General features: G+C 44.3%; 1 protein-coding gene across 2 annotated transcripts in view; it reads right to left on the reverse strand.

Moving 5' to 3' along the window:
* Window positions 1-436: 436 nt before the first annotated feature.
* Window positions 437-23,177, reverse strand: part of sos1 (son of sevenless homolog 1 (Drosophila)) — a 38,046-nt gene continuing 15,305 nt past the window's right edge. Inside the window, exons 7-24 of one of the 2 annotated variants that reach the window (XM_028455861.1) lie at window positions 20,240-20,350; window positions 19,856-19,954; window positions 13,416-13,543; window positions 9,377-9,689; window positions 8,139-8,487; window positions 7,988-8,069; window positions 7,806-7,916; window positions 7,618-7,721; window positions 7,330-7,543; window positions 6,941-7,060; window positions 6,711-6,873; window positions 6,527-6,644; window positions 6,270-6,442; window positions 2,494-2,610; window positions 2,140-2,410; window positions 1,897-1,941; window positions 1,584-1,705; window positions 437-1,521 (exon numbers count right to left, since the gene is read on the reverse strand). In XM_028455861.1, coding sequence (XP_028311662.1) covers window positions 1,105-1,521; window positions 1,584-1,705; window positions 1,897-1,941; window positions 2,140-2,410; window positions 2,494-2,610; window positions 6,270-6,442; window positions 6,527-6,644; window positions 6,711-6,873; window positions 6,941-7,060; window positions 7,330-7,543; window positions 7,618-7,721; window positions 7,806-7,916; window positions 7,988-8,069; window positions 8,139-8,487; window positions 9,377-9,689; window positions 13,416-13,543; window positions 19,856-19,954; window positions 20,240-20,350 — 3,057 coding nt within the window. In that variant the 3' untranslated portion in view covers window positions 437-1,104. The remainder of the gene's footprint in view (window positions 1,522-1,583; window positions 1,706-1,896; window positions 1,942-2,139; window positions 2,411-2,493; window positions 2,611-6,269; window positions 6,443-6,526; window positions 6,645-6,710; window positions 6,874-6,940; window positions 7,061-7,329; window positions 7,544-7,617; window positions 7,722-7,805; window positions 7,917-7,987; window positions 8,070-8,138; window positions 8,488-9,376; window positions 9,690-13,415; window positions 13,544-19,855; window positions 19,955-20,239; window positions 20,351-23,177) is intronic. The other variant, XM_028456626.1, reaches the window with a different exon arrangement.

A 23,177-nucleotide genomic window follows, 5' to 3' on the forward strand; every position in this document is an offset into this window, starting at 1 on the left:
TTGCTTTTTCACATGATGTAAGATAATGCAATGTATGGAATTGTGAAATGAAAATGTCCTGGTAGGAGATGCAGGTCATCAAACTGGGCACCGTAGAGACAGAAGTAGCGCTGAAAGTGACTCTTGTCCAAGCACAGCTCTGATGAATCCAGAAATGGTGCAGAGGCGAAAATAAAGCCAAGTCTCTCTGGATAATGTAGAGCTGATGAACGGGAGTCAGAGGGGGCGTGTCCAACAAGGAACTCCACACTTTATTCTCCATTCACCCACACTTCTCTATAGTCCTCTGACATCACAGTGCACATGCTGAGTCACACCTAAATACACCACCTGATAACAGTTACCATAGCAACTCATTGTAGATTGATCTTAACAGTAAATCCAGTGATCCAGGATCTATTGATCCTAAATCAGGTGGAAAATGAAGGCATCACAGTGGTGTAGAAACACGTTTATTCCCTTGTTTTTGTTTTAAAATGAGGGCAAAGGTCACATCAGTTTACATGTCATAAACATTCAGAAACAGGAGCCACAAACAGTACCTCTGTGCTCCGTACTACATTACCCACAATTCTCTGCTTCGCTCAAGGCCAGGTGAGCTCAGGTTAGACCAGGAGTCGCCATAACGCAACACGCTATTGTCAGTCATTCATCAACACAGTGACTAGTTAGCAGCAACTCACAGAAGAACACTGACACTGTAAACTGACGTTATAAACCAGATGGTGACTGAGCCTCAACTTAGCTGGTTGTGCTCAGAAGTCATCAGTTAACATGGAAACCAGTTAGAGCAGAACAGCAGTGAAGGATTGGCCCTCCTCCCAGTCTTCATACTGGTTTATACTGGTATTCTTTAGTCAATGTGACACTGATGCAGGGCCGTTGATGCCTGTGTCTGAGGATGGTATGACTAACGATGCGTTCATAAATGATGATTGATTTGTGTTTGGTAGGTGGAGCTAAAAAGGCTCTTTTATTTTGAAGGTTGCGACTCCTGGTCTATCTGAGTGTAGATTTTCAGAATAGGGCACAAGATTAGTCTCAGATCAGAGCGGCCCTCTGGTCCAATCAGATGTAGTGTTGGCTCCTTTAGCCCCACCCCCCTCACAATGCAGGGGGCGTGTCCAGCAGCAGTGGGGCGTGGCCGAGGGTCTCCCTCTTGTAAGTCTTTGGGGGGAGTTTAGGGACGACGTGGCGGGGGGGTACAGGGGGGCCGTCCTGTGGCAGGTCCATGGGGGGCGTTGAGGGGAGGGGCATCTTCCTGCTGAGTGGTGTGCTGGGGAGGAGGGGCGGGGGCGGAGAGCAGGGGGCGGGGGGGAAGAAGGTCTGGGGGGGGGGCTCACAGCGGGATCGGCCCTGCGGGGGGGGGAGGAGGTGCAGCGGGGAGCTGAGCGGCTCCCGGGGCGGCAGCAAGGGGGGGCTGTCAGGGGGAGACGACGAGGACGAGTAACGAGGTGGGAGGAGCTTACAGGTGGGCTGCCGGGGGGGGACGGCGGGGGGGCTGTCCGGCTTCGACATCATCTGTGGAGAAAAGAACACAGCTTTGCAACCGCACAGTGACATCACAGAGGGCGGCAGCCTACCATAGAGGGGGAGGAGTCGGCTGGTGCCGACTCAGGGCGTCTGCGGGGGGGCACAGGAGGCGGGACAGGGGCATCGTCTGAAACCCGACTGAAGCTCATCATGGACGACACAGAGGATGACCCTGAGACAGAGAGACAGTTACCATGGAGACGCTCACTCACAGCAAAGACTCATTCAGTGAGACACATGACACGGGGCGGAGCTTATGAGAAACACTGATGTCACACAGATCGATGGGGCGGCGCTTATCATAAAGCCTTGTCAGACAGTAATGGGGGAAGCTTATGAAAAATACTGTGATGTCATACTGACGTGGGCCGTTAGGCAGAGCGACCACAGCAAAGATGCTGTCGAGAGCTGCAGAGAAGAAGAGGTGGGGTTAGTGTGTGGTGGGCGGGGTTAGTATGTGCATGTGCAGGCATGGGTGGAGTTAATTTTGAGTGGACGGGCCTGCCGTGGTCACACTGCAGCAGGAGTTGAAAGTGTGTCATGAGTACAAAACACTCGTGTGTGTGTGTTTATTGTGTCTTTAATGTGTGTGTGTGTGTGTCTCACTGCAGTGGAAGGGGCTGCTTGGTCCCTGCGGAGAGTCGAACACACTTCCCACGTCTGTGGAGCTGGAGGCGGAGTTTGGGGGCGGAGTCAGAGGAGTGCGGGGGGAGTTGGGGGCGGAGACAGCCCCGCCCTCCGCCTCATTGTCAGAGATGCGACTGTAGCTAATCTTGCGTGGCTCGTTCTGCAGAGGTGTCGGGTGTCGCATGGTGCCGGGGCGAGCCGAGGTCGGTCGGATCCCCGGAGACTTCAGAGGACACGTGTACCGCTTCACCTGCAGGGGGCGGAGCCAGAGGATGATCATGTTGGTGTGTGTGAGTAGATGTGTGTGTGTGTGTGTGTGCGCGTCACACTCACAAATCGAGGCAGTGATCGAGCGTTTCTTGGTTCGATCTGCAGAGATTTGTTGAACAGATGATCTGCAAAGTCCTTTTCTGACATCTCCCCCATCGGGTTGAGGTTCTCCAAAAACCTCTGGAACACACACACACTCTTCTTTTCCTGCTGTGTGTACTGTGAATGTGACGCTTGATGAGAAAACCATGAACATGTGGTCCAGGGACCGTTTAAGTTCTTTATAGATTCTGAGAGTGTGATTTCTAAGCTTTCACACACACAGAAATCAAAGAATATTAGAAGAAGTTCTGGACATTTTAACGCTGGTCGTCTCTAAAGAACATGGAGATGAAATCAGGCCTCATGAATGTTTGTTTCCTCCCTGAGCAGCCAGCAGAGGGCAGTAACAATAGCTGTGTATGAGCATTACTTTGCACTAACCAGTGGTTGTTAAAACTGTTTTAATGTGATTCATATCCACAGTTTAAATGTTTAGTTTAGAGTTTGATAGAAGCTGGGCACTTATTTCCAAACAGTTTCATTTTTAGGAGCTTAACTGTGCTTGTATCGTCTCATCAGTTGATCTGACATGTTTGTGACTCAACGCGACGCTGCTGTAAGGAAACGATGGGTCAGCGTCTCAAACGGTGGATTTCTGTGTTCATAAAAGAAGTGGAGAAGAATGTGAGTGAGCGCCACCTGGTGAGTGTTTTAAAGAACTAACAGTAGTTCTGATTATTTGTGTTTGTATAGCAGCCGTAAATCAGAATCGATGCTTACGTGTCTTTGTGTTTTACTTCAACATGTCGTTTATTGGCCAACAACAATAACCAAAGTGTTGGTAGCTGTTAACCGTTTTATAACATCCCATACTGTTATTTAAAGCATGGAGTGATCTATTTATCACGCACACTACTGTGTTCTACAATGCTTCTAGGTTTTTGCATGCACAGCTATTACAGTCTTTACAGTAGCGTTTAAGACAACAAGGAAATGCTTAAACCAATCACATGTGAGTTCTCCATCCCACGTGACACAGCTCAACCAATCAGATTTGTACATGACAGGAGGTAAACATTGTGACTCAGAGCAGAGATGTCGAGGAGTGAGTCACATGAGGATGAAGAAGAAAGAGAACAGAAAGATGCTTTATGTAGAAAAAGAAATACTGGAGCCTCTAACGGTCACTTATTGATAGGGTGTATATTTAATCAATATCATACTAGAGGTGGTGCTGTTGCGATGAAATATCAGCTCTGATGTGTTTTGGTCATAGATAATCAGAGAGCTGATATTTCATACAACAGAACCACCTCCAGTGTGATATTGCTTTTATACAACAGTTCTACAAGCGCATTTTATTAGTTACCAGTAATACGTGTCAAGAGACTATGATTTGTTTGTTTATTTAATAATTTGGCTCTGCCAACAAAAATAGTTAGGGTTAGTTAATGGAGAGCATGCACACACGCTACGTTCACACTGCAGGCAAATGTGACCAAAATCTGATCTGATAAAGACAGTCCGAACATAACAATTCAGATTTCTTCAAATCAGACCCAGGAAACTTTCATATCTGGTCCTAAATCTGATACGCATCCGATTTTTTGCAATGTGACTGCAGTGTGGACGGCCGAGGAGCTTTCTATCTACTACTACATCAAAACCAACCAACCAGTCCTAGGTAAACATGTAGCAGCATCACAGAAAACAGAGTGATAAACCTGTATCTCTTCTTATTCACTCTCCTTAAAGACTCATGCTGCGTTCACACCAAACACATTTTCGGGTGTCAAAATCGTGAATAGTTGGACGCTTGTGCTTACTGAATCAGACGCTTGTCACCAGCGTCGAAGACGCCCTGGACGCACGTCCAAACCAGTTGAGAAGGGAGCGCTTCGAGGGGAGGGGCTTCTCTGTTACCGGTGGTGTTCATACAATGGATGATATTATGGTGATCAGTTACGTTCATAATTCACCCAGTGACTGTGAAGTGGTGGAACATTGTGATGAGAAGGTGGTGTTTCTGGTCAGATGTATTTAGGTGTGACTCAGTGTGTGCACTGTGATATCAGAGGACTATAGAGAAGTGTGGGTGGATGGAGAATAAAGTCTGGAGTTCCTTGATGAACACGCCCCCTCAGACCCCCGTTTATCAGCTCTACATGATCCAGAGAGTGACTTGGCTTTATTTGCACCTCAGCGCCGTTTCTGGATTCCCCAGAGCTGTGGTCGGACAAGAGTCACTTTCAGCGCTACTTCTGTCTCTCTCATGCCCAGTTTGATGACCTGCTGACCCACATCAGCGCTCACATCTCCTACCAGGACAGGAACTACAGGCGCTCTATTCCAGCAGAAGAGCCTGTCTATCTGTCTCCGCCTCCGGTTAGTGTTTTTTTTTCATTCTGAATTCGTCACGGTTGAGGAACGCTTCTGATTGGTTGACGCGCCGCGATATGCCCCAAAACTTCAACAATCCCAACTAAAGCATCGATACGATTCGATTCACGATAATGGATTCACGAAACGATTCTCTCACGATTTATTTTACAAAATGGGACTGTAGACAAATGATGACTGAAAAATATTCCTTTATTTTTTTCGGGAAAAAACTAGAAAATACTGTATTATTTTACTTTTATTTTTCATTGTCAAAAGAATCCCTTGATAAACTATTCAAAACAATGCAATTTAACGAAAAATAAATCTTGAATGAAATAAATAAAGGAATAATACAAATGAAGAAGAAGCCTATTAATTTCAATTTTGGTTCTATAGTAAACAATGCAAAACTGCATAAGTCATTGTACTATATTTACGTCAGATATTTGTTTGGACCAGCAGAGGGCGCTGGTAACCCAGTGGTCGGTTGGCATGCACATATTCTTGCAGTGAAGAAGAGATGCTAGCAGACAGAGCTAATAGAAAAACGTGACTTTTACAGATATTCACGTAATATTACAGATATTCTTTCAGTGCTAAAGGGGTAAGGAATCATTTATGAACATGTTTAAGAGTAGAAGGCGGCCAGAAAGAAAGTAGTAGCAGATTCTGCCCGCCGCCAACACTTCTGGACAAGAGAAGGATAAATATATAGCGCCCTCTGCTGTTTAAAAAAAGTACTGCGATTCAATTTTCAGAGCATCGATGTGAACAGTGATACCTATGAATCGATTTTTAACTGCCTTACGATTAATCGCTAGTTTGGGGTTTACTTACTCTTTAAAGTTATAAAGTGCAACACACGGTCCTACAATGGACACCTCCTATTTACTAACATAAACACTGTGGGGTCAGGGGTCACCGTAGGACCTCTTCTGCCCATACGAGTCACTTCAGGGTCGCATTCCATTCATACTCCAAACTGATTGAAGATGCATTTAATGTGTAATATTATTATTTATTTTTAGTTTTTGAACAAATTCTAATTGTGCATTAAGACCTGCAGTGTGATCGTAGTGACAATGTACTGTGGTGGTAACGATCAGCTGTACAGTGGAGCGCTTTGATCTGTGAGACGTCCCAGTGCTGTTGTTTCTATATCAGCACTCTGGGAATGTCTGTCGTCCAATCAAATCACTTGGTCAGAACTAACTGTTGTATAAATTAATATAACTTAAATATAAATGACAGTACGATTAGACTTTCTATTGGACCTTGTTGAGTTTTAGTTGAACAGCCTGAAATACAAATGTTACAAACGCTCTTTACTTTAAACTTTCTACATGTCATTTTTAAACATTTATACAAAATATTTACAACATCATACATGTTACAAGTGTGTGTGTGTGCGGTACCCGGATGTCGCCCTCCCCCCTCAGACAGTACGGTTGGTTCTGGTACTGCTGGATCTCTCCAGTGATCTCTGCTACTTTCCTCCTCTTGCTGAAGTTTATTAAATCTTTTCCATGACGACGCAGGAAGTCTGGGTTTCCCTCCTCAGTCTTTAGGATGTTGGTCAGATAGATGCCTACACACACACACACACACACATGCAGTGAGGCCCTGCCCTCAGGGGGAGGGGGAGTGGGTGAAGCCTCCTAAAGGCTTGTACCAAAGAAGGGCACACAGGGGGGGTTGATGGAGCGTAGCTTGGCCAGGTACTTCTTGTAGTGATCCTCACTCAGCTCATGAGCTTCCTCCAGGATCCTCCGCTGACGACTCGGAATTTGCTGCGTAAACATAAAAGCAGGGTTACCACGGCGACAAAGAGGCGGTTACCACAGCGACGGCCCTACCTCGAAGGTGTGGTCCAGCCTGTAGACAGGGGAGGAGTTCATGGCGCTGACCACCTCCAGGACGCCATTGAAGTTGTTGAGCTCCTGGAACACCTGTAGGACCTCTATGATCCTAGACACCACGGCCACACGCTCCTCCAGGTTCTCCGTCTCCACGATGCACCTGGAGGACAACGTGCTAGGTCACAGGTCACGCCTCCACAGGTCCTGTACCCCCCCACCACACTCACCTCTCGAGCCACAGCGTGAGGTTGGTGGTGTGTCTGATCATCCTCAGCAGGTTGGGGGAGTGGAGCTCTTTGTCCTCTTTGGTCCAAACGCTGCCCACCAGCTCTGAGGGCTGCACCGCCCTGAGGGGGAGGAGCACACCGTTAACATGCTGTTAGCATACTGCGATACGCTGTCAACACGCCGTTAGTCCCCTGAACTATTGGCTGATCAGATACCTTAAAGCCCAGATTATAGCCCCGCCCCTTTTCCCTGTGACACTGCTCATCAAGTGCTGCTACATGCAAAGCTAGGCTTCAGGTGCGGGGCTAAAGGGCAGCACATGGCTGGCTAGGATGGTAATAACACTTATTATAACAACACAAACAGGTGTGTTGACCTCTGACCTCACCTGTACAGGTCGGACTCCAGCAGGGTGAGTTGGCGGGCAATCTCAATGGGGTGGAGGGTCATGAGGTCAAAGTGGTGGCCAGGCTTACAGATGTGCCACTCTATGGGAGGGGGCGAGCTCTGGAAGGTGATGCTGTGGCTGGGGGCGTTCACCACCTGCTTCTTCCTCTGGATGATCTTTGTAATAGACTCCACCCACTTCCTCATCGCCTTACCTGTGGGCGGAGTGAGAGGAGAAAGTCACATGACCAGGAGAGAAGAGAGGGAGGGGGTGAGGGTGACCTCTGACCTCTGACTGAAGAGATGAACTCCTCCAGTCGACTCAGCAGCAAAGCGTCTCTCTCAAAGTCATAGAAGTGGTGTTCAACCCAGTGACGACACACGTTCAGCACCCTGAGTACACACAAAAACACAACTATTATATACACACACGTTCAGCACTGTGAGTACACACAATAACACAACTATTACACACACCTCAGTTGAACAGGTTGAACAAACTCTTTCCTGAAGCGTTTGAGCTCGCTGCTGATTGGCTGATCAGCGTCCCCCTGACCCTCACTGGGCCGTGGCTCAGGAATGTCAAACCTGTGATGTCAAATGAGACAGGTGACTGCTCAGCCTCAGCTGATTGGTCAGTGAGCTGACATGTGACTTACCTGTCCATGAGCAAATCCAACAGTTGCTGAGGTTTACAGAAGGAACGAAACGTGGTGAGGAAGGTCCTCACAAAGTTAGGATCTGGAACACACACACACAGCACTCAGACCATGACCTGGACCTAGACCTGGACCTAAACCCGTCTCTCACCTGCATACATGTGGAAGGTGAGCCTCTCGATGAGCTTGAGGACGGTCCCGGCCTTGATGATGGGGATCCCAGACTTGGACTGGACGTTGTCCTCAAACACCACGTTCTCCTCAGAGTCCGGCTCTGAGAATCGGTAAATGTCGGCGCTGGGCAGCATCACCTGCTCCTCCTTCTCTTCCTCCATCAGCGCCGAGTCCAGCATGCGCTCCAGCGTGCTGCGGTACTGCAGTGACACCAGCGCCGCCATCCAGCCGCTCTTCTCCTCCGCTGATTTAGCAGAAAACACCACGCTGTTCCCGTCCTTCAGGATGATCTCAAAGGCATAGCGGTACTCGCCCTCTTTATCGTCCTGAGCACACGTTAGCAGATGTTAGCGTGCGCTACGTTAGCACGCGCTACGTTAGCACACACTACGTTAGACCAGTAGTTCTCAACCTGTTCAGGCCGTGACCCCCAAAATAAAGGTCCCAGAGAGCGGGGACCCCCACTGTAGCTGAAGGTGGTTGAACACAGACATGAACATTGAAGAACAGTCATGTGGAGACAGGACCATCTATAAGGGGGAATAAAGGGGAGAGATTTTTGGGGTCCATCCATAAAGTCAGTAAAATGATGGTCCATTGTTCTATGAATCTGTGATAACCACATTTATTTATTCATCTGAATAATATCCACTGTTATCCAGGAACGTTTATTATTATTATTATAGTCATCTTAAAGATGGAAATCCTGGTTTTAATCACTAATAAAATGGTTCAAAGTGACCAAAAATGGTGGAAAAGGTGGTGAAATGGGTTCAAAGTATCAATATTGGCTTTAAAGTGCTAAGGTTAGGGGTGAGTTTAAACTGGCAAATAATGGGCATAACAAACTGTGAATGTGGTTAAATTGGCAAAAAATAATCATGGTGGAAAGAGGTTAAAAGTGACAATAATGGGGCAACATATGTGACATTAGGTGGAAAAGTGGTAGAAATGGTTTATAAGTGCTGAACATGTCTGGAAAATTAGATGGAAATTTGAAATTTTAATGCAAAAATGCATTAAAAATAGCAAAAATATGGGAAGAAAAAGTAAGGAGAATATGGTGTTTGGTGTAGTTTCAGAAAAAGCTTAAAAATAAGCAAAAATAGCATAAAATTAATAATATTCCCTTCTCGGGATCCCAAATGGGGTCCTGACCCCAAGGTTGAGAACCTCTGCTTTAGCGTACGTTAGCTGTGTTAGCTGTACTAAGACCTTGTCGTTGATCTGGACTTTGCGCAGCAGGAACTTCTCCTTCAGGCGGTACTCTGCAGTAGACCCCGCCCCAGGGAGGCGGGCTGGGCCGTGGTTGGACTTGCAGCAAATCATCAGACCATCAAACAGGAAGATGTGGCGCTCGTGTTTGGCGCCGACGCGCGTCAGCGTTCCCTCCATGATGAACTCGTTACAGCACTGGCCGATGTCCTTCCCCTCCCAGCCATCGATGTTCTTCTGGATCTCATTCATCTTCTTTATGGCTAGATGTTTACCCTTCATCTGATGGCTGTGGAACCGACACGCAGACTCACTGAGGAAGAGGAGGAGATCATCACCATCACCATCACCATCATCACCATTACCATCACCACCACCACCACCACCATCCCAGGTTCCCACATGATGCAGCTCCTTTGATGCAAAGTTCACCACCAGTCGCACCAGTGCGGACCCCCGAGAGGCCTCTCCTTAAATGATTTTTAAAGACGGGTCCGGGTTGGCTGGCTCTTTCCCGCTTTGTTGTGGGCATCTCCCCTCACGGTTTGACCCCACATTGCCCCCCTCCCCCTGGTGGGTCATTTGTCGCACCAAGGCAGAGAGCTGCCTGGGCGAGTCCCCCTTGTGCCTGAGTGGCACACAGACGCACAATGCTACACAGATTTCACAGTACATCACACATCTGTACACAATGAAACATCAAGGACACACAACGTTAGCCCAACTTACATACAATGCACATACAAACATAAAATCTACACAAAATGTTACACAGTCACAGACAAAAACAATCAATCAATCAATCAATCAATCTTTATTTGTATAGCGCCAAATCATAACCAATGGTATCTCAAGGCACTTTACAGTAGAGCAGTCTTAAGGACGGACTCTTCATTTTATGGATACACACATATGCATATATACGTATATACACATACATATGAATCCCACACCCAACATGAATTCATCATGGCGGCAAGGAAAACCTTCTGTTAAGCAGCAGGAACCTTGTGTGGATCCCATTCCTATGATGAACAGCCATCCACGTTATGCTGTGTTGGGTGTGTGCAGAGGAAAGGGTGGAGACAGAGCCGCTGAGTCTCTGTAACTCCACACTGAGGATCCCACGGACCTGCAAGACAAAAGCCAGAAGGAGTACAGGAGCAAACACACAAGGGAGTAAGCAGACATAGAGGGAGTGTTTGAAAGAGGAATGGGACCCTCTCCGGTCCCTCTCTAACCTAAATGACCTCTCTCTTAACGCCCTCTCCAACCTCTCTCCAACCGAGCATGCCAGACCCCCCCCCCCGGCAGTCTATGCCTATTGCATCTTAATTATGAGCTATGAGCTGGTTCCTAACTAAAAGCTTTATCAAAGAGGAATGTTTTGAGCCTAACCTTAAAGGTAGAGAGGGTGTCTGCCCCCCGAACCGTGGTTGGTAGATGGTTCCAGAGAAGTGGGGCCTGATAACTGAAAGCTCTTCCTCCTATACTACTTTTAGAGATGAATGGAACAACGAGTAGTCCAGCATTTTGAGAGCGTAGTGTTCTGGGGGGATTGTATGGCACTACAAGCTCCTTGAGATAGACTGGTGCCTGTCCATTTAGGGCTTTATAAGTGAGAAGAAGAATCTTGAATTCTATTCTATATTTTATGGGAAGCCAATGCAGAGAGGCTAATACAGGAGTAATGTGATCTCTTCTCCTAGTTTTAGTCAGTACACGTGCTGCAGCATTTTGAACCAGCTGAAGTGTCTTAAGCGACTTGCTCGGGCAGCCTGCTAAAAGAGAATTACAATAATCCAGTCTAGAGGTAACAAAAGCATGGACTAGTTTTTCGGCGTCGCCCTGAGACAGGATAGATCTGATTTTAGCAATGTTACGGAGATGAAAGAAGGCAGTTCTTGAAGTTTGTTTTATGTGAGAGTTGAAGGATAAGTCCTGATCAAATAGAACCCCAAGGTTTCTAACAGTTGTGCTTTGTGCCAGAGTAATGCCATCTAGGGCAGTTAGGCTAGCATAGGTTTCTCTAAGGTGTCGCGGGCCCAGTACAATGACCTCAGTCTTGTCTGAGTTGAGAAGAAGAAAATTTTGGTCCATCCAGGCCCTAATGTCCTTTAGACAGGCCTCAAGTTTAGATAGCTGATTTGTCTCACCTGGCTTCATTGATACATACAGTTGGGTATCATCAGCATAGCAGTGAAAGTTAACAGAGTATTTTCTCATAACATTACCAAGGGGGATCATATAGATACAGAAGAGGATTGGACCTAGCACAGAGCCCTGAGGAACCCCGTAGCTTACTTTAGTGTACACAGAAGACTTATTATTCACGTGTACAAACTGGTACCTATCAGATAGGTAGGACTTAAACCAGTTTAGGGCAGTCCCTGTGATTCCAAGTAATTTCTCTAATCTCTCTAGTAGAATATAGTGATCTATAGTGTCAAAAGCTGCACTAAGATCTAATAAAACCAGCACTGAGAGTCGTCCTTCATCTGAAGCCCAGAGTAGATCATTAGTTACTTTAACTAAAGCAGTCTCTGTGCTGTGTTGAGCTCTAAAGCCTGACTGGAAGTCCTCGAACAGGCTGTTGTTTTGAAGAAATTCACAGAGCTGAGCTGCCACAACTTTCTCAAGAATCTTTGAAATAAAAGGAAGATTAGATATAGGCCTGTAGTTTGCTAAAGTGCTGGAATCAAGAGTAGGTTTTTTGAGAAGGGGTTTGATTACAGCTACTTTAAAGGACTGTGGCACGTAGCCTATTGATAGGGATATATTTATTGTCTCCAACAAAGATGGGCAGACTAGGGGAACAACTTCTTTAAACAGCTTAGTTGGGATCGGGTTAGGGTTACAGCCATGTTTCAGTTAAACAGAATAAATCAAGGTTATTTTCTGAGATAAGGTCATTTACTAGTAGAGATTTGGATCTCAGTGATCTAATATTTAATAGAGCACATCTAATGGTTTTATGTTTTGGTGTTTCTAGATTTGAGATTTTAATTTTTTTCAGATTTTTATAATTGATAGCTCTTTTATTTGATTTTATGTTAAAATCATTGTAAAATATGGGTCGGGGGACTGACACCGTCTCCATAAAATAATATTCATCACCATCACAACAGTTGTCATGGCGATGAACACAGCTATCCTGATAGCAATGGGAGGGAAACTGTCCTAAGGCAAGCGCAGAGGGGCGTGGAGGACTCCCCCTCTGTAACATGGTCTCATTCATGAGATGTCATAAATGTGCCATGTTTTCTGATAGTAGAGATGCTCCCTCCAAAGTAGGATGGATTCCATCTCTTCCTATCAGGTTCGGTTTTCCCCAGAAGGATCTCCAATTATCAATGAAGCCCACCTCGTTTTCTGGACACCACCTCGATAGCCAGCGGTTAAATGATGACATGCGGCTATACATGTCATCACTGGTCAGTGACATGCAACAACATCACAGTTACACAACTACACAATGTTTACTACACTAAGGACAATGTTACACATCACACACCATTACATGTCTAAACGACAACACAGACATACAATGTTGAACATTACATGGCACACACACACAGTAACACAATCTCACTGTATGTAGTCAGCTCCTCACTAATCAGTTTACAGCATAAACCTCCCAGGTATGCAACACAGCAGCTTTCACAACAACACACAAACACTAACACCACACACACAGGATAACACACAAACACACACAGTATAACACAAACTAACAAACACACACACACACACACACACACCTAACCCGAGCTGCAGTTTGCTCCCAGAATGGTGCTGATTGGACGCTGTGTGTGACATCACATCATGCAGTATGACGTCACAGGTCCATGTAGAGCAGTTTACAGGTTCTCCTGTGTGCTGGTCTCCAGCTCAGTTCACTCTGAGAGCCTCAGTGTGAGAACAATGAGCCTCACTCAAGCTCCGCCCACAAGTCCTCAGACCCCATCCTGGACTATTTCAGTCCTACGGAAACACCCCACCCTACACACTCACCCTGTGTGTGTGTGTGTGTGTTTACCTGAGCCTCCTCTTGCTGGTGCTCCTGCTACAGATCCTCTCCATGCTGCTCTGTAGATGCAGCAGAGCGGTGAAGGCCTGCTTCAGACACTCTTTATCCTCCTCATCTTCACTCTTCTCCTCCAGAGTCTGTGCACACAGGTAGAGTGTGTCCGTGTGTGAGTGTGTGTGTGTGTGTGTGTGTTAACCTGAGGAGTGAGTGCTGTACAGGGATCATTAGTGAGGATTGTTTTTCATAGCAGGCATGCTATTGGCTGACAGAAGTGCTGGGGCGGGCTCTGATTATGCAGTACATTACAATGACCTCACACTGTTAAGGTGTGTTTTATAGTTCTATAGGTCAAATCAAATCAACTTTATTTCTATAGCGCAAATTACAACTGTCATCTCAATGCGCTCAACAAAATCTAAAATTCATAATAAGAAAGAAAAAACCCAACAAGATCCACATGAACAAGCATTTAGTGACAGTGGGAATAAACTACTCCCTTTTAACAGGAAGACATCTCCAGCAGAACCAGGTTCTATTTCATCCTTCCTGCATGCACAGATCGAGAAATAACAACAAAGTCATGTGTGACCCCTCCGGTGTATTACGGAAGTCTATATCAGTACTGTTTTGTTTGATAAATTATTGAGCATTAGCTTTGTTTCTAATTGTACAATTTTATCAGTAAAGAAGTTGATGAAGTCGTCACTGCTCAGGTTGACAGGAATAGAGGGTTCAACAGAGCTGTGGCTTTTGGTGGGCGTGGCTACAGTGTTGAATAGAAACCGTGAATTGTTTTTGCATTCCTCTATTAAAGTTGAATAATAGGAGGTTCTAGCTTTGCGGAGAGCTTTTTTTAATAAGCTAAACTCTTTCTCAAAACAATATGAACTTCTACCATGTTTGAGGAGAGCCACTTCCTTTCCAATTTTCACGATGCCTGTTTTAAAAGAGGCAATTCAGATTTTATACCAGGGGACAACCTTTTTTATGACATAACGTCTTCTTTTTAAGCGGCGCAACAGCATCCAGAGCTGTGTGCAGTGACAACATTGCACTGTTGATAAGATCATCTATTTTCTTTGTCGTTAGACATTAATAGTTACTCTCCATTGAGATATCATATGGATCAGAGGTAAGCAATTATGGAACTAAATCTTTCAATCTAGCTACAGCTTTTTCAGACTGTGATCTACTATAGTGTACTCTTCTCTCAAAGAATTCAAAGGATAACAAAAATGATCTGAGAGAATTGAGGATATATTGTCAGGTGATCAATGTCTAAACCATATGTTAGAACAAGGTCCAGAGCATGATTAAGATAATGAGTTGGTTTATTTACATTTTGTGGAAAGCCGATTGAATCTAATAGTGAGATAACGGTTTTTCTATTTTATTTTTGGTATTACCAATTTGCCAGAGAAAGGCTTTCGAATGAATTTTGGTTTTTGGGGTAACTGATAAGCTTGAGTGAAAAACTGCTGCCACTCCTCCCCGAACACTCTCACGGGGAATATGGTGATTACCATAATTGGGAGGGCTGGCTTCATTGAGAGCAACAAAATCTTCATTTTTGAGCCAAGTCTCAGTGAGGCATAATAAACCTAGTTGATGGTCAGTTATAAGATCACTCACTAAAAGGGATTTAGATAAAAGTGATCTGATATTAATAGCTCAGCTAGTCATGCACGTATGGAGCTGTGACTCACAGATCGTAGATTTAATTTTAGCGTTTGTGCTTCATGTAAATTACGGTCGAAACCAATCTTTTTTGAATAAATCAGCACGTTTCCAAAAGAGATCGAAGTTATCAATAAACGTGAAATGATGGCGTTTGCAGCAGGAGTGTAAGAAGTTGTGCTGCTGTAATAGCTGGCCAAATCGTTCTATACCCCTATTTAATGTAGGAAGAGAACCAGAAATGTCTGGTGGTGCTCAGGTTGCAGAAAGCTGCAGGAAAGTCTCTGTTATTGGCTCAGGTTGGCGTTGAAGTGACTCTGCTTCTAACGGGGGTTGCTGATGTCTGTGGGTGATCCTCCGTTATCAGCTGGCATTGAAGCTGTGCTGCAGTAGTTTGCTTCTGGACTACAGCTTTGAGGAGATTTCGACGAGCTACAAAGGAGGTTTTTGGCCGATGGGAATTTAATCCAGGCAGTGGTGGAGGCGTTTTCCTGGCTTAATTGGACTGAGTTTGTCCCCGTTTTTGTACGAGAGAACTTCAAAACGATTATGGAGGGTAAGCGGAGGATGGAAGCCATTTTCTGTTATTCTGTCGTCCAAGTCCGCGAACAACAACATCAGCCCATGATGGCAGGCGTGGTGTGGAACAGGACAGTCCTGGACTCAGACTCTTCCTGAACACTGTCGTTGTCACATGGAGTACTATGGAGGAAGGATGACAGCACTACTGACTGTTGTGCGTCCATGTACTTGGTGAGAAGCTCAACTCTTTTTTTTAGCTTGTTAGAAATGCGACAAATCTCTTACCGTAGTATGGTAATTTCTTTGTTGGCGTTTAGTAGTTAAAAGTATTTCTCTGATGGCAATTTAGGAGCAGCATCTCCGCCGTCTGTAGATGCAGCCATTTTCTAAGTACAGACTTAAAACCAGCTGACAAACAAGCTAAAAACCAGCTAATGGACAAGTTAAAGATGAGTACAGAATTAAAACCTTCTCTGAGTAATATGAGTGAGATGCCTCACCATGAAATACTTTAGTTAAAGCTTGGATGGTAGCTTTTCTGAGAAATATTTAGTAGATTGTCAGAGCAGGCCGACGTGGCTTGTCACATAGGCAGCCATCTTGGGAAAAAGGTGCATTCTATAGATGTGTTTTATAATTCTATAGGTGCGTTTTATAGTTCTATATGTAGGTTTTAAAGTTCTATCTGTATGTTTTATATTCACAAGTGTGTTCTATAGTTCTATAAATGCATTTTAAGTTCTATATATGTTTTATAGTTCTATAGGTGCGTTCTATATTTCTGTAATCTATATGGATGTGTTATAGTTCTATGGGTGTGTTTTTATAGTTCCATAGGTATGTTTTATAGTTCTATTTCATAATATTTCGTGTGATGTCTCACTATGGGATTCAACCTCAGTCTGCATTCCTCAGAAGCATTTATTTCAATCTGCCAAATCTGAATGGCCGGTCAAATGCGTCCGTCCGCTAGGGGGAGACCCACCTCCTATAAAAGGAGGACAAGGACAGACGCGCACCATTCAAACACCTCTTTTCCTCGCTCCCGCTGACTGCAACTTCCAACGCTGTTGCTCCGGCACATGTAACGGCTCTCTCACTCGGGTGTTTGGCCCGCTGCACACTCCTTGCCGCAAGGCCGGTGCATTGACCTCAGCACACCTTGCTCTCATCTCGGTCCCACTGCCCTTGGCGCCTATGGGCTCGTGCACACATGTCGGGCCTCCCTCTGGGCTCTCACAAAAGTGTGTAGCCCGGCTCCAGCTCCAGAAACTACGGTATCCGAGCTTCGGACGAAAGCGAAAGCTGCCGTCTCGAAAACCAACGCTGTCCTCAACGTCTTAGACGATCCAGCACATGTTGGCCTGCATCCCTACTAGCACCTGTGCTAGCTGCCTCATGGTAGCGCAAGCTAACCACCTGCTCTCCTAACTGCGTCACGCGTTGATGGTGGCTAAGGCCTCTCTCACCGAGGGAACAAGATACTCTGGGGCTCGCCTCTGTCCATGTGGGGGTAAAATCTCCACTAAAGACAGGCACAGTCTGCCCCAACTGCCTGGGTCTGGAACATGCGTCGTGTTTAACGCACAGAGCCTCCACAGGAGACTGGGACTGAGCAGGACTCCTTCCCCCCTCGCGGTGCCCCTGTGGAGGCGGGTGAAGTAGAGACTTAGTTGATAGAAGCCGCGGCTGCTCAGGGTTCCAGCTGGGGTTCCCAGCTCGACCTGGTGATCCCCTCCCCGCTTCACGAGGATGTCCTAGTGATTGACTGTGGAGAGTTTAATGAGGCGATGCAGAGCCTCGGACTGCTTCGCATGCCACCGGTTGAGCCCCTTGTTGCGGCTCACATGCTCCGTCGACAGCCTGTTGTGTCCCCCCAGTGTTGCCGTCCAGAGCACATTGTCCCCAGTCAGACCTGTATGGTAAGACAAATGCGGCCGCTGCTCTCTGTCAGGGTGCTGAATGTCCTTAGGGCCCTATAAAATCTGTTTTATTTTTTTTCCAAATTCCATTTTATTTCTTCCCAAATTTAGTTTTTTTCACTTTAATTTTTTCAATTCCAATTTTTTTAAATATTAGTTTTTAACTCCTTTGAGGAAACAAAATAAATACTAATAAAAACAAAAAACTCATAATTAAACAACAAAAATGTATGTCAAAAATAAAGTAATTACAATTAAAAGGTAGATATAAGTTGTAATGTCATGGATTATTCTGACTGCTCCTTTTTAATTAATTAAAAGTCAAATAAAGATGTATGAGAACTGCATTGATGTCACTCAATTTCCTCTCAGTGATCAATGGTTTACTGAATCAGATCAGGTTTATTAATTCAGTTTTTATCAACGTAGTTTAAATTAACCTAATTTAAATGATCCTATCTTCTGTAGCTCTAATGAGATGTTGTTAGAATGTAACATTCTAATAACGATGCTTCAACGGACTTTTATTTTGTGAACCGGAAATTCCTACTGAATGGTTGTACTTGAGGTAGCAAGCTGACTGTGAATGTGTAGCTACGAGGTACAGACAAAAAGCTGGAATCAAAAGAACTAACAACACGGACTGAGTTATTCTTAGTTAGTCAGACACAACCGTTCGAATACTGAGCAGGTGAAGATGATTAAAGCTGATCACGTTTTCACGGAGCGCCGCTGCACTACACAAAAAACAGGCGGAGCTTTACAGGCACAGCAAAGTTTAACGGGCACTGGCGGCTCTGTATTTAGGAGTCAGTGATGATTTGCGTTGTTTTAAACGATGTTTGTGGTGATTTAAGATGAGTTTAATGCAGCCAAGGCAGGAGGAAGGAGGGCGGGGCACCTAAGCGGTCCCCGGAAACATTTCCCCATAAAAAAAAACGTTCTTTGCCCCACAATGACGGCGTTTCATGCCAATTTTGTCCATTTCCACGTTTAACTTTTTTTATTGGTTGATTCCTCACAGCGCCGCTGCATTGAAGACCATGCGGAGCCGAAAATCCCCTGGGGAATAACGAGGGCATTCAGGGCCTCGCCCTTCACGTTTGTCTGCTTTTACATGCAATGGCACGGGCGGTTTTACTGTCCTCATGTGATCAGACTTCTGCCCTGGAGGCTGGTACCACTTGATAAGCCTGTCTGCACTACGGGAGTTTCCATATCCCATAGCGAGACAACTCAAGAAATATTATTAAATAAAACTTTAGGTTATGTATATAACCCAAAGTTCTATGAGTAATATGAGTGAGATGTCCCACCAGGCTACCCTTCTTGCTCGAACAAGGAGAAGAGGTGCTTATTTTGAATGGTGCGCGTCTGTCCGTGTCCTCCTTTTAAAGGAGGTGGGTCTCCCCTAGTGGACGGACGTGCTTCACCGGCCAATGAGGATTAGCACTTTGAAATAAATGCTTCTGAGGAATGCAGACAGAGGTTGCATCCCATAGTGAGACATCTCACTCATATTACTCATAGAACTGGAGTTATATACATAACCTAAAGTTCTATAGGTATGTTTCATAGATCTATAAGTGTGTTTTATAGTTCTATGGGTGCGTTCTATAGGTAGGTTTTATAGTTCTATATGTTTGTTTTATACTTCTGTAGGTATGTTTTATAGTTCTATAGGTGTGTTGCACATGATGAGTCGATTGATGAACATAGTTATACTTTTTGGTCGCTTCATCTCTTCATCGCTACAGTGACATGACGACCAGTGAATAGTATAAATAGTATGAATGGTATGTGTCTGCAGCACTGAGAGGGTCGTGCATTTGCAGCACTTATCATTAAAGATTAAAGATTAAGATTAAATTGGGGCTTTCGCCTTTAATTGGCCATGTAATGTCCTCTGCATTTAACCCATCCCTGAGGAGCAGTGGGCCACAGTGATGGCCCAGGTGAGGCTTGAACCGGCAACCCTCCGATTACAAGCCCAGCGTCCTTAACCACTAGGCCACCACTCCACTGTACTTACTGTGTAAATGCTCTACTTACAGAGTTACTAAAGGATGAGTTCACTCACTCACTTTCATTTGGCCCCAGTAAGTTGGGGAAGTGTACAGTCCTCTCAGTGACGTAAAGAGAACTCATCACTGATGGATGGAGCAACACAGCGTCACTGGAATTGCGTGAATCGCATCTCTTGACAGCTGCATTACTGCAAAGCAAGCTGGAAAGCTTCACCAGGTGAACAAGGGACCAATCAGCCTGTGAGCTGAGTGACACACACACTTGTCAGCGTCAGTAAAACACACACACACACACACTGACCTTGAGTACTTCGAACAGGTGCAGGCAGTGATAAACTGGAGTGAGGAGCAGCCGAGGAAGAACGTACTGAACAGCTTCTTTAAAGCCTTCACAGATGGACTGAAGACACACAGAGATCATCATCATCATCATCATCATCATCATCATCATCATCATCATGATGCTATAATCAGAGGGTTGTTGGTTCTAATCCTGGTCCTAAACTCTAACTGATTGTGTTCTACATCACTTTATCTTCATCAGTCACCAGTTAGAATGAGGACCAAATGTAGTGCTACACCAGCAGGACTATTTTTTCCTCTACATTTGAACCTATGTCTCTACACATCTTTCCAGCATGTTGTTTTTCTCCTGTGACGTCACCGTAGAGGGGGTGGGGCTTACCTGCAGGTGAAAGGATGCTCCCGGTTTGGTCACTTGACCCAAGAAGTGCTCGTTAAACCCAGAGCGCATCACGTCCTGAGCGTACGCCTCGTAGGGGTCAAAGGCCAACTCCTACCAATGAGACCACACATGAGACACAAAAGACCCGCCTCTAACGTCCAACCCACCAATCAAAGGCAGGCCTTCAAACTAATGCTGAACGATTAACCTTAATCGATATTGAAGTTTTCACTCCTGCTATAACGTAACCTCAGACGCTGAGATTTTTTCTTCCGTCTCCATCATTTGAGTGATATATATGTTCAGTAGGGATGTAACGATTCACTCAACTCCCGATACGATTCGATTCACAATACTAGGTTCACGATACGATTTTCTCACGATTTATTTTACAAAATGGGACTGTTTTTTGGGGGAAAATACTGTACTATTTTCCTTTTATTTTTCATTGTCAAAAGAATCCCTTGATAAACTATGCAAAATGATGCAATTTAACTAAAAATAAATCTTGAATGAAATACATAAAGGAATAATACAAATGAAGAAGAAACCTATTAATTTAAATTCTGGTTCTATAGTAAACAATTCAAAACTGCATAATAGTTCTTTTTTTTTTAAAAGTGCAACTGAAAATGTATTTTGTGCCTTAACAATTGGACTTTAAAAAAAAAAAAAAACCCAGTCATTTTACTGTATTTACGTCAGATATTTGTTTAGACCAGCAGAGGGCGCTGGTAACCCAGTGGTCGGTTGGCATGCAGTTATTCCACCAGTGAAGAAGAGAAGCTATGCTAGCAGACAGAGCTAATAGAAAAACGTGACTTTTACAGATATTCACGTAATATTACAGATATTCTTTCGGTGCTAAAGGGGTAAAGAATCATTCATGAGCATGTTTAACAGTAAGAAAGAAAGTAAAGAAAGAAAATAGTAGCAGATTTCCGCCCCGTCATGTCCGCTTCTGGAAGGATTAATAAATAGCCCTCTGCTGTTTAAAAAAAGTACTGCGATTCAATTTTCAGAGCATCGATGTGAACCGTGGTACCTATGAATCGATTTTTAACTGCCTTACGATTAATCGTTACATCCCTAATGTTCAGCAATCAGAATCACCAAGAACTGCCTTCCAGGGCTGCTGGCCAATCAGAGATGGTTACAGGACACATGCTTGTATGCACTGCAGCGAGTCCCTGAGTGCGCTAACAACTACACTAGGGTCTATAAAATACACGTTAATGGAATCACGAAATTGACCAATGAAAACGGAATCTACCGCTGAACGTGGAAATGGATAGAATCGGGTTGAAATGCCGTCACCGTGAGGAAAAGGACGTTTTTTTATGGGGAAATGTTTCGGAGATTGCTTATTAGATGCACCGCCCTCCCCCCTCTCGTCCTGGCTGCTTCAAACACCGTCTGAACCACACTACACACTGTCTAAACTGCCAAAAATACTACGCAAATCATCACTGACTCCTAAATCAGAGCCAACCAGTGCCCGTTTAACTTTAAAATGTCTGTAAAAGCTCCGTCCGTTATGTAGCGCTGCAGCGCTACATGAATACATAAGTCAGCTTTAATCAAACAACATCTCATTTTAGCCATAGACATTATATACATAGACGCCGCATCGACTGTGGAGGGACGCATCTACAGCACCGCCATCTTAGAACGGTGCTGGTGGAGGCATCGGTGCATTGTTATAGCTCGGACAGTACGAACAGAACCATTGATGTTATGGATCTAGCGTTCCTATAGCAACAGCCTGGTACACAGAAAAAAAACACTTACTTCAGTAATCGATGGGTTAGAAAGAATACAGCATCTATTAGAGCTAATAATAGGCCTAATAAAAGATGGAATTATTTTTGTTGTAGACTTTATCTCTGGCTACATTGCTCACATGTTTAAGGTTTCCCATAGACATTAGTTTAAGGAGACAATGGGAACTGGCAGTGATGACTTTAACAGGACAGGCTGAGACAGGAAGTCAAATACTAAATACTCTAGTTAGGGATGTAACGATTAATCGTAAGGCAGTTAAAAATCGATTCATAGGTACAACGATTCACATCGATGCTGTGAAAATTGAATCGCAGTACTTTTTTTAACCAGCAGAGGGCGCTACCCAGAAGTGTTGGCAGCGAGCGAAATCTGCTAATACTTTCTTTCTGGCTGCCTTCTACTCCTAAACATATTCATAAATGATTCCTTACCCGTTTAGCGCCGAACGAATATCTGTAATATTACTTGAATAACTAAAAGCCACGTTTTTCTATTAGCTCTGTCTGCTAGCATAGCATCTCTTCTTCACTGCAAAATATCTGCATGCCTCCCGACCACTGGGTTACCAGCGCCCTCTGCTGGTTCAAACAAATATCTGACAAATCAGTGAAATGACTTTTTTTTTTTAAGTCCAATTGTTAAGGCACAAAATACATTTTAGTTGCACTTTTAAAAAGAAAAATAACTATTATGCAGTTTTGTATTGCTTACTATCAAACCAGAATTTAAATAATAAGCTTCTTCTTCATTTGTATTATTCCTTTATTTATTTCATTCAAGATTTATTTTTAGTTAAATTGCATTGTTTTGAATAGTTTATCAAGGAATTCTTTTGACAATGAAAAATAGTATAGTATTTTCCCAAAAAAATAAAGGAATATTTTTCAGTCATTTATATACAGTCCCATTTTGTAAAATAAATTGTGAGAGAATCGTATCGTGAACCCAGTATCGTGAATCGAATCGTATCGGGAGTTGAGTGAATCGTCACATCCCTAATTCTAGTACATAGTTTAGTTTATGTTCTTGTTCCCTGAATATATCAGTTCTTTGGCTACAATAATAAAAAAGATGAAGATGATGATAGAATATAATATTAATAGTGACAGTAATAAAAGTAATGTTATAATAATAATAGCAATAACAAAATAAT

This window comes from Gouania willdenowi, chromosome 1, assembly GCF_900634775.1.
Source record: "Gouania willdenowi chromosome 1, fGouWil2.1, whole genome shotgun sequence".
NCBI lineage: Eukaryota > Metazoa > Chordata > Actinopteri > Blenniiformes > Gobiesocidae > Gouania > Gouania willdenowi.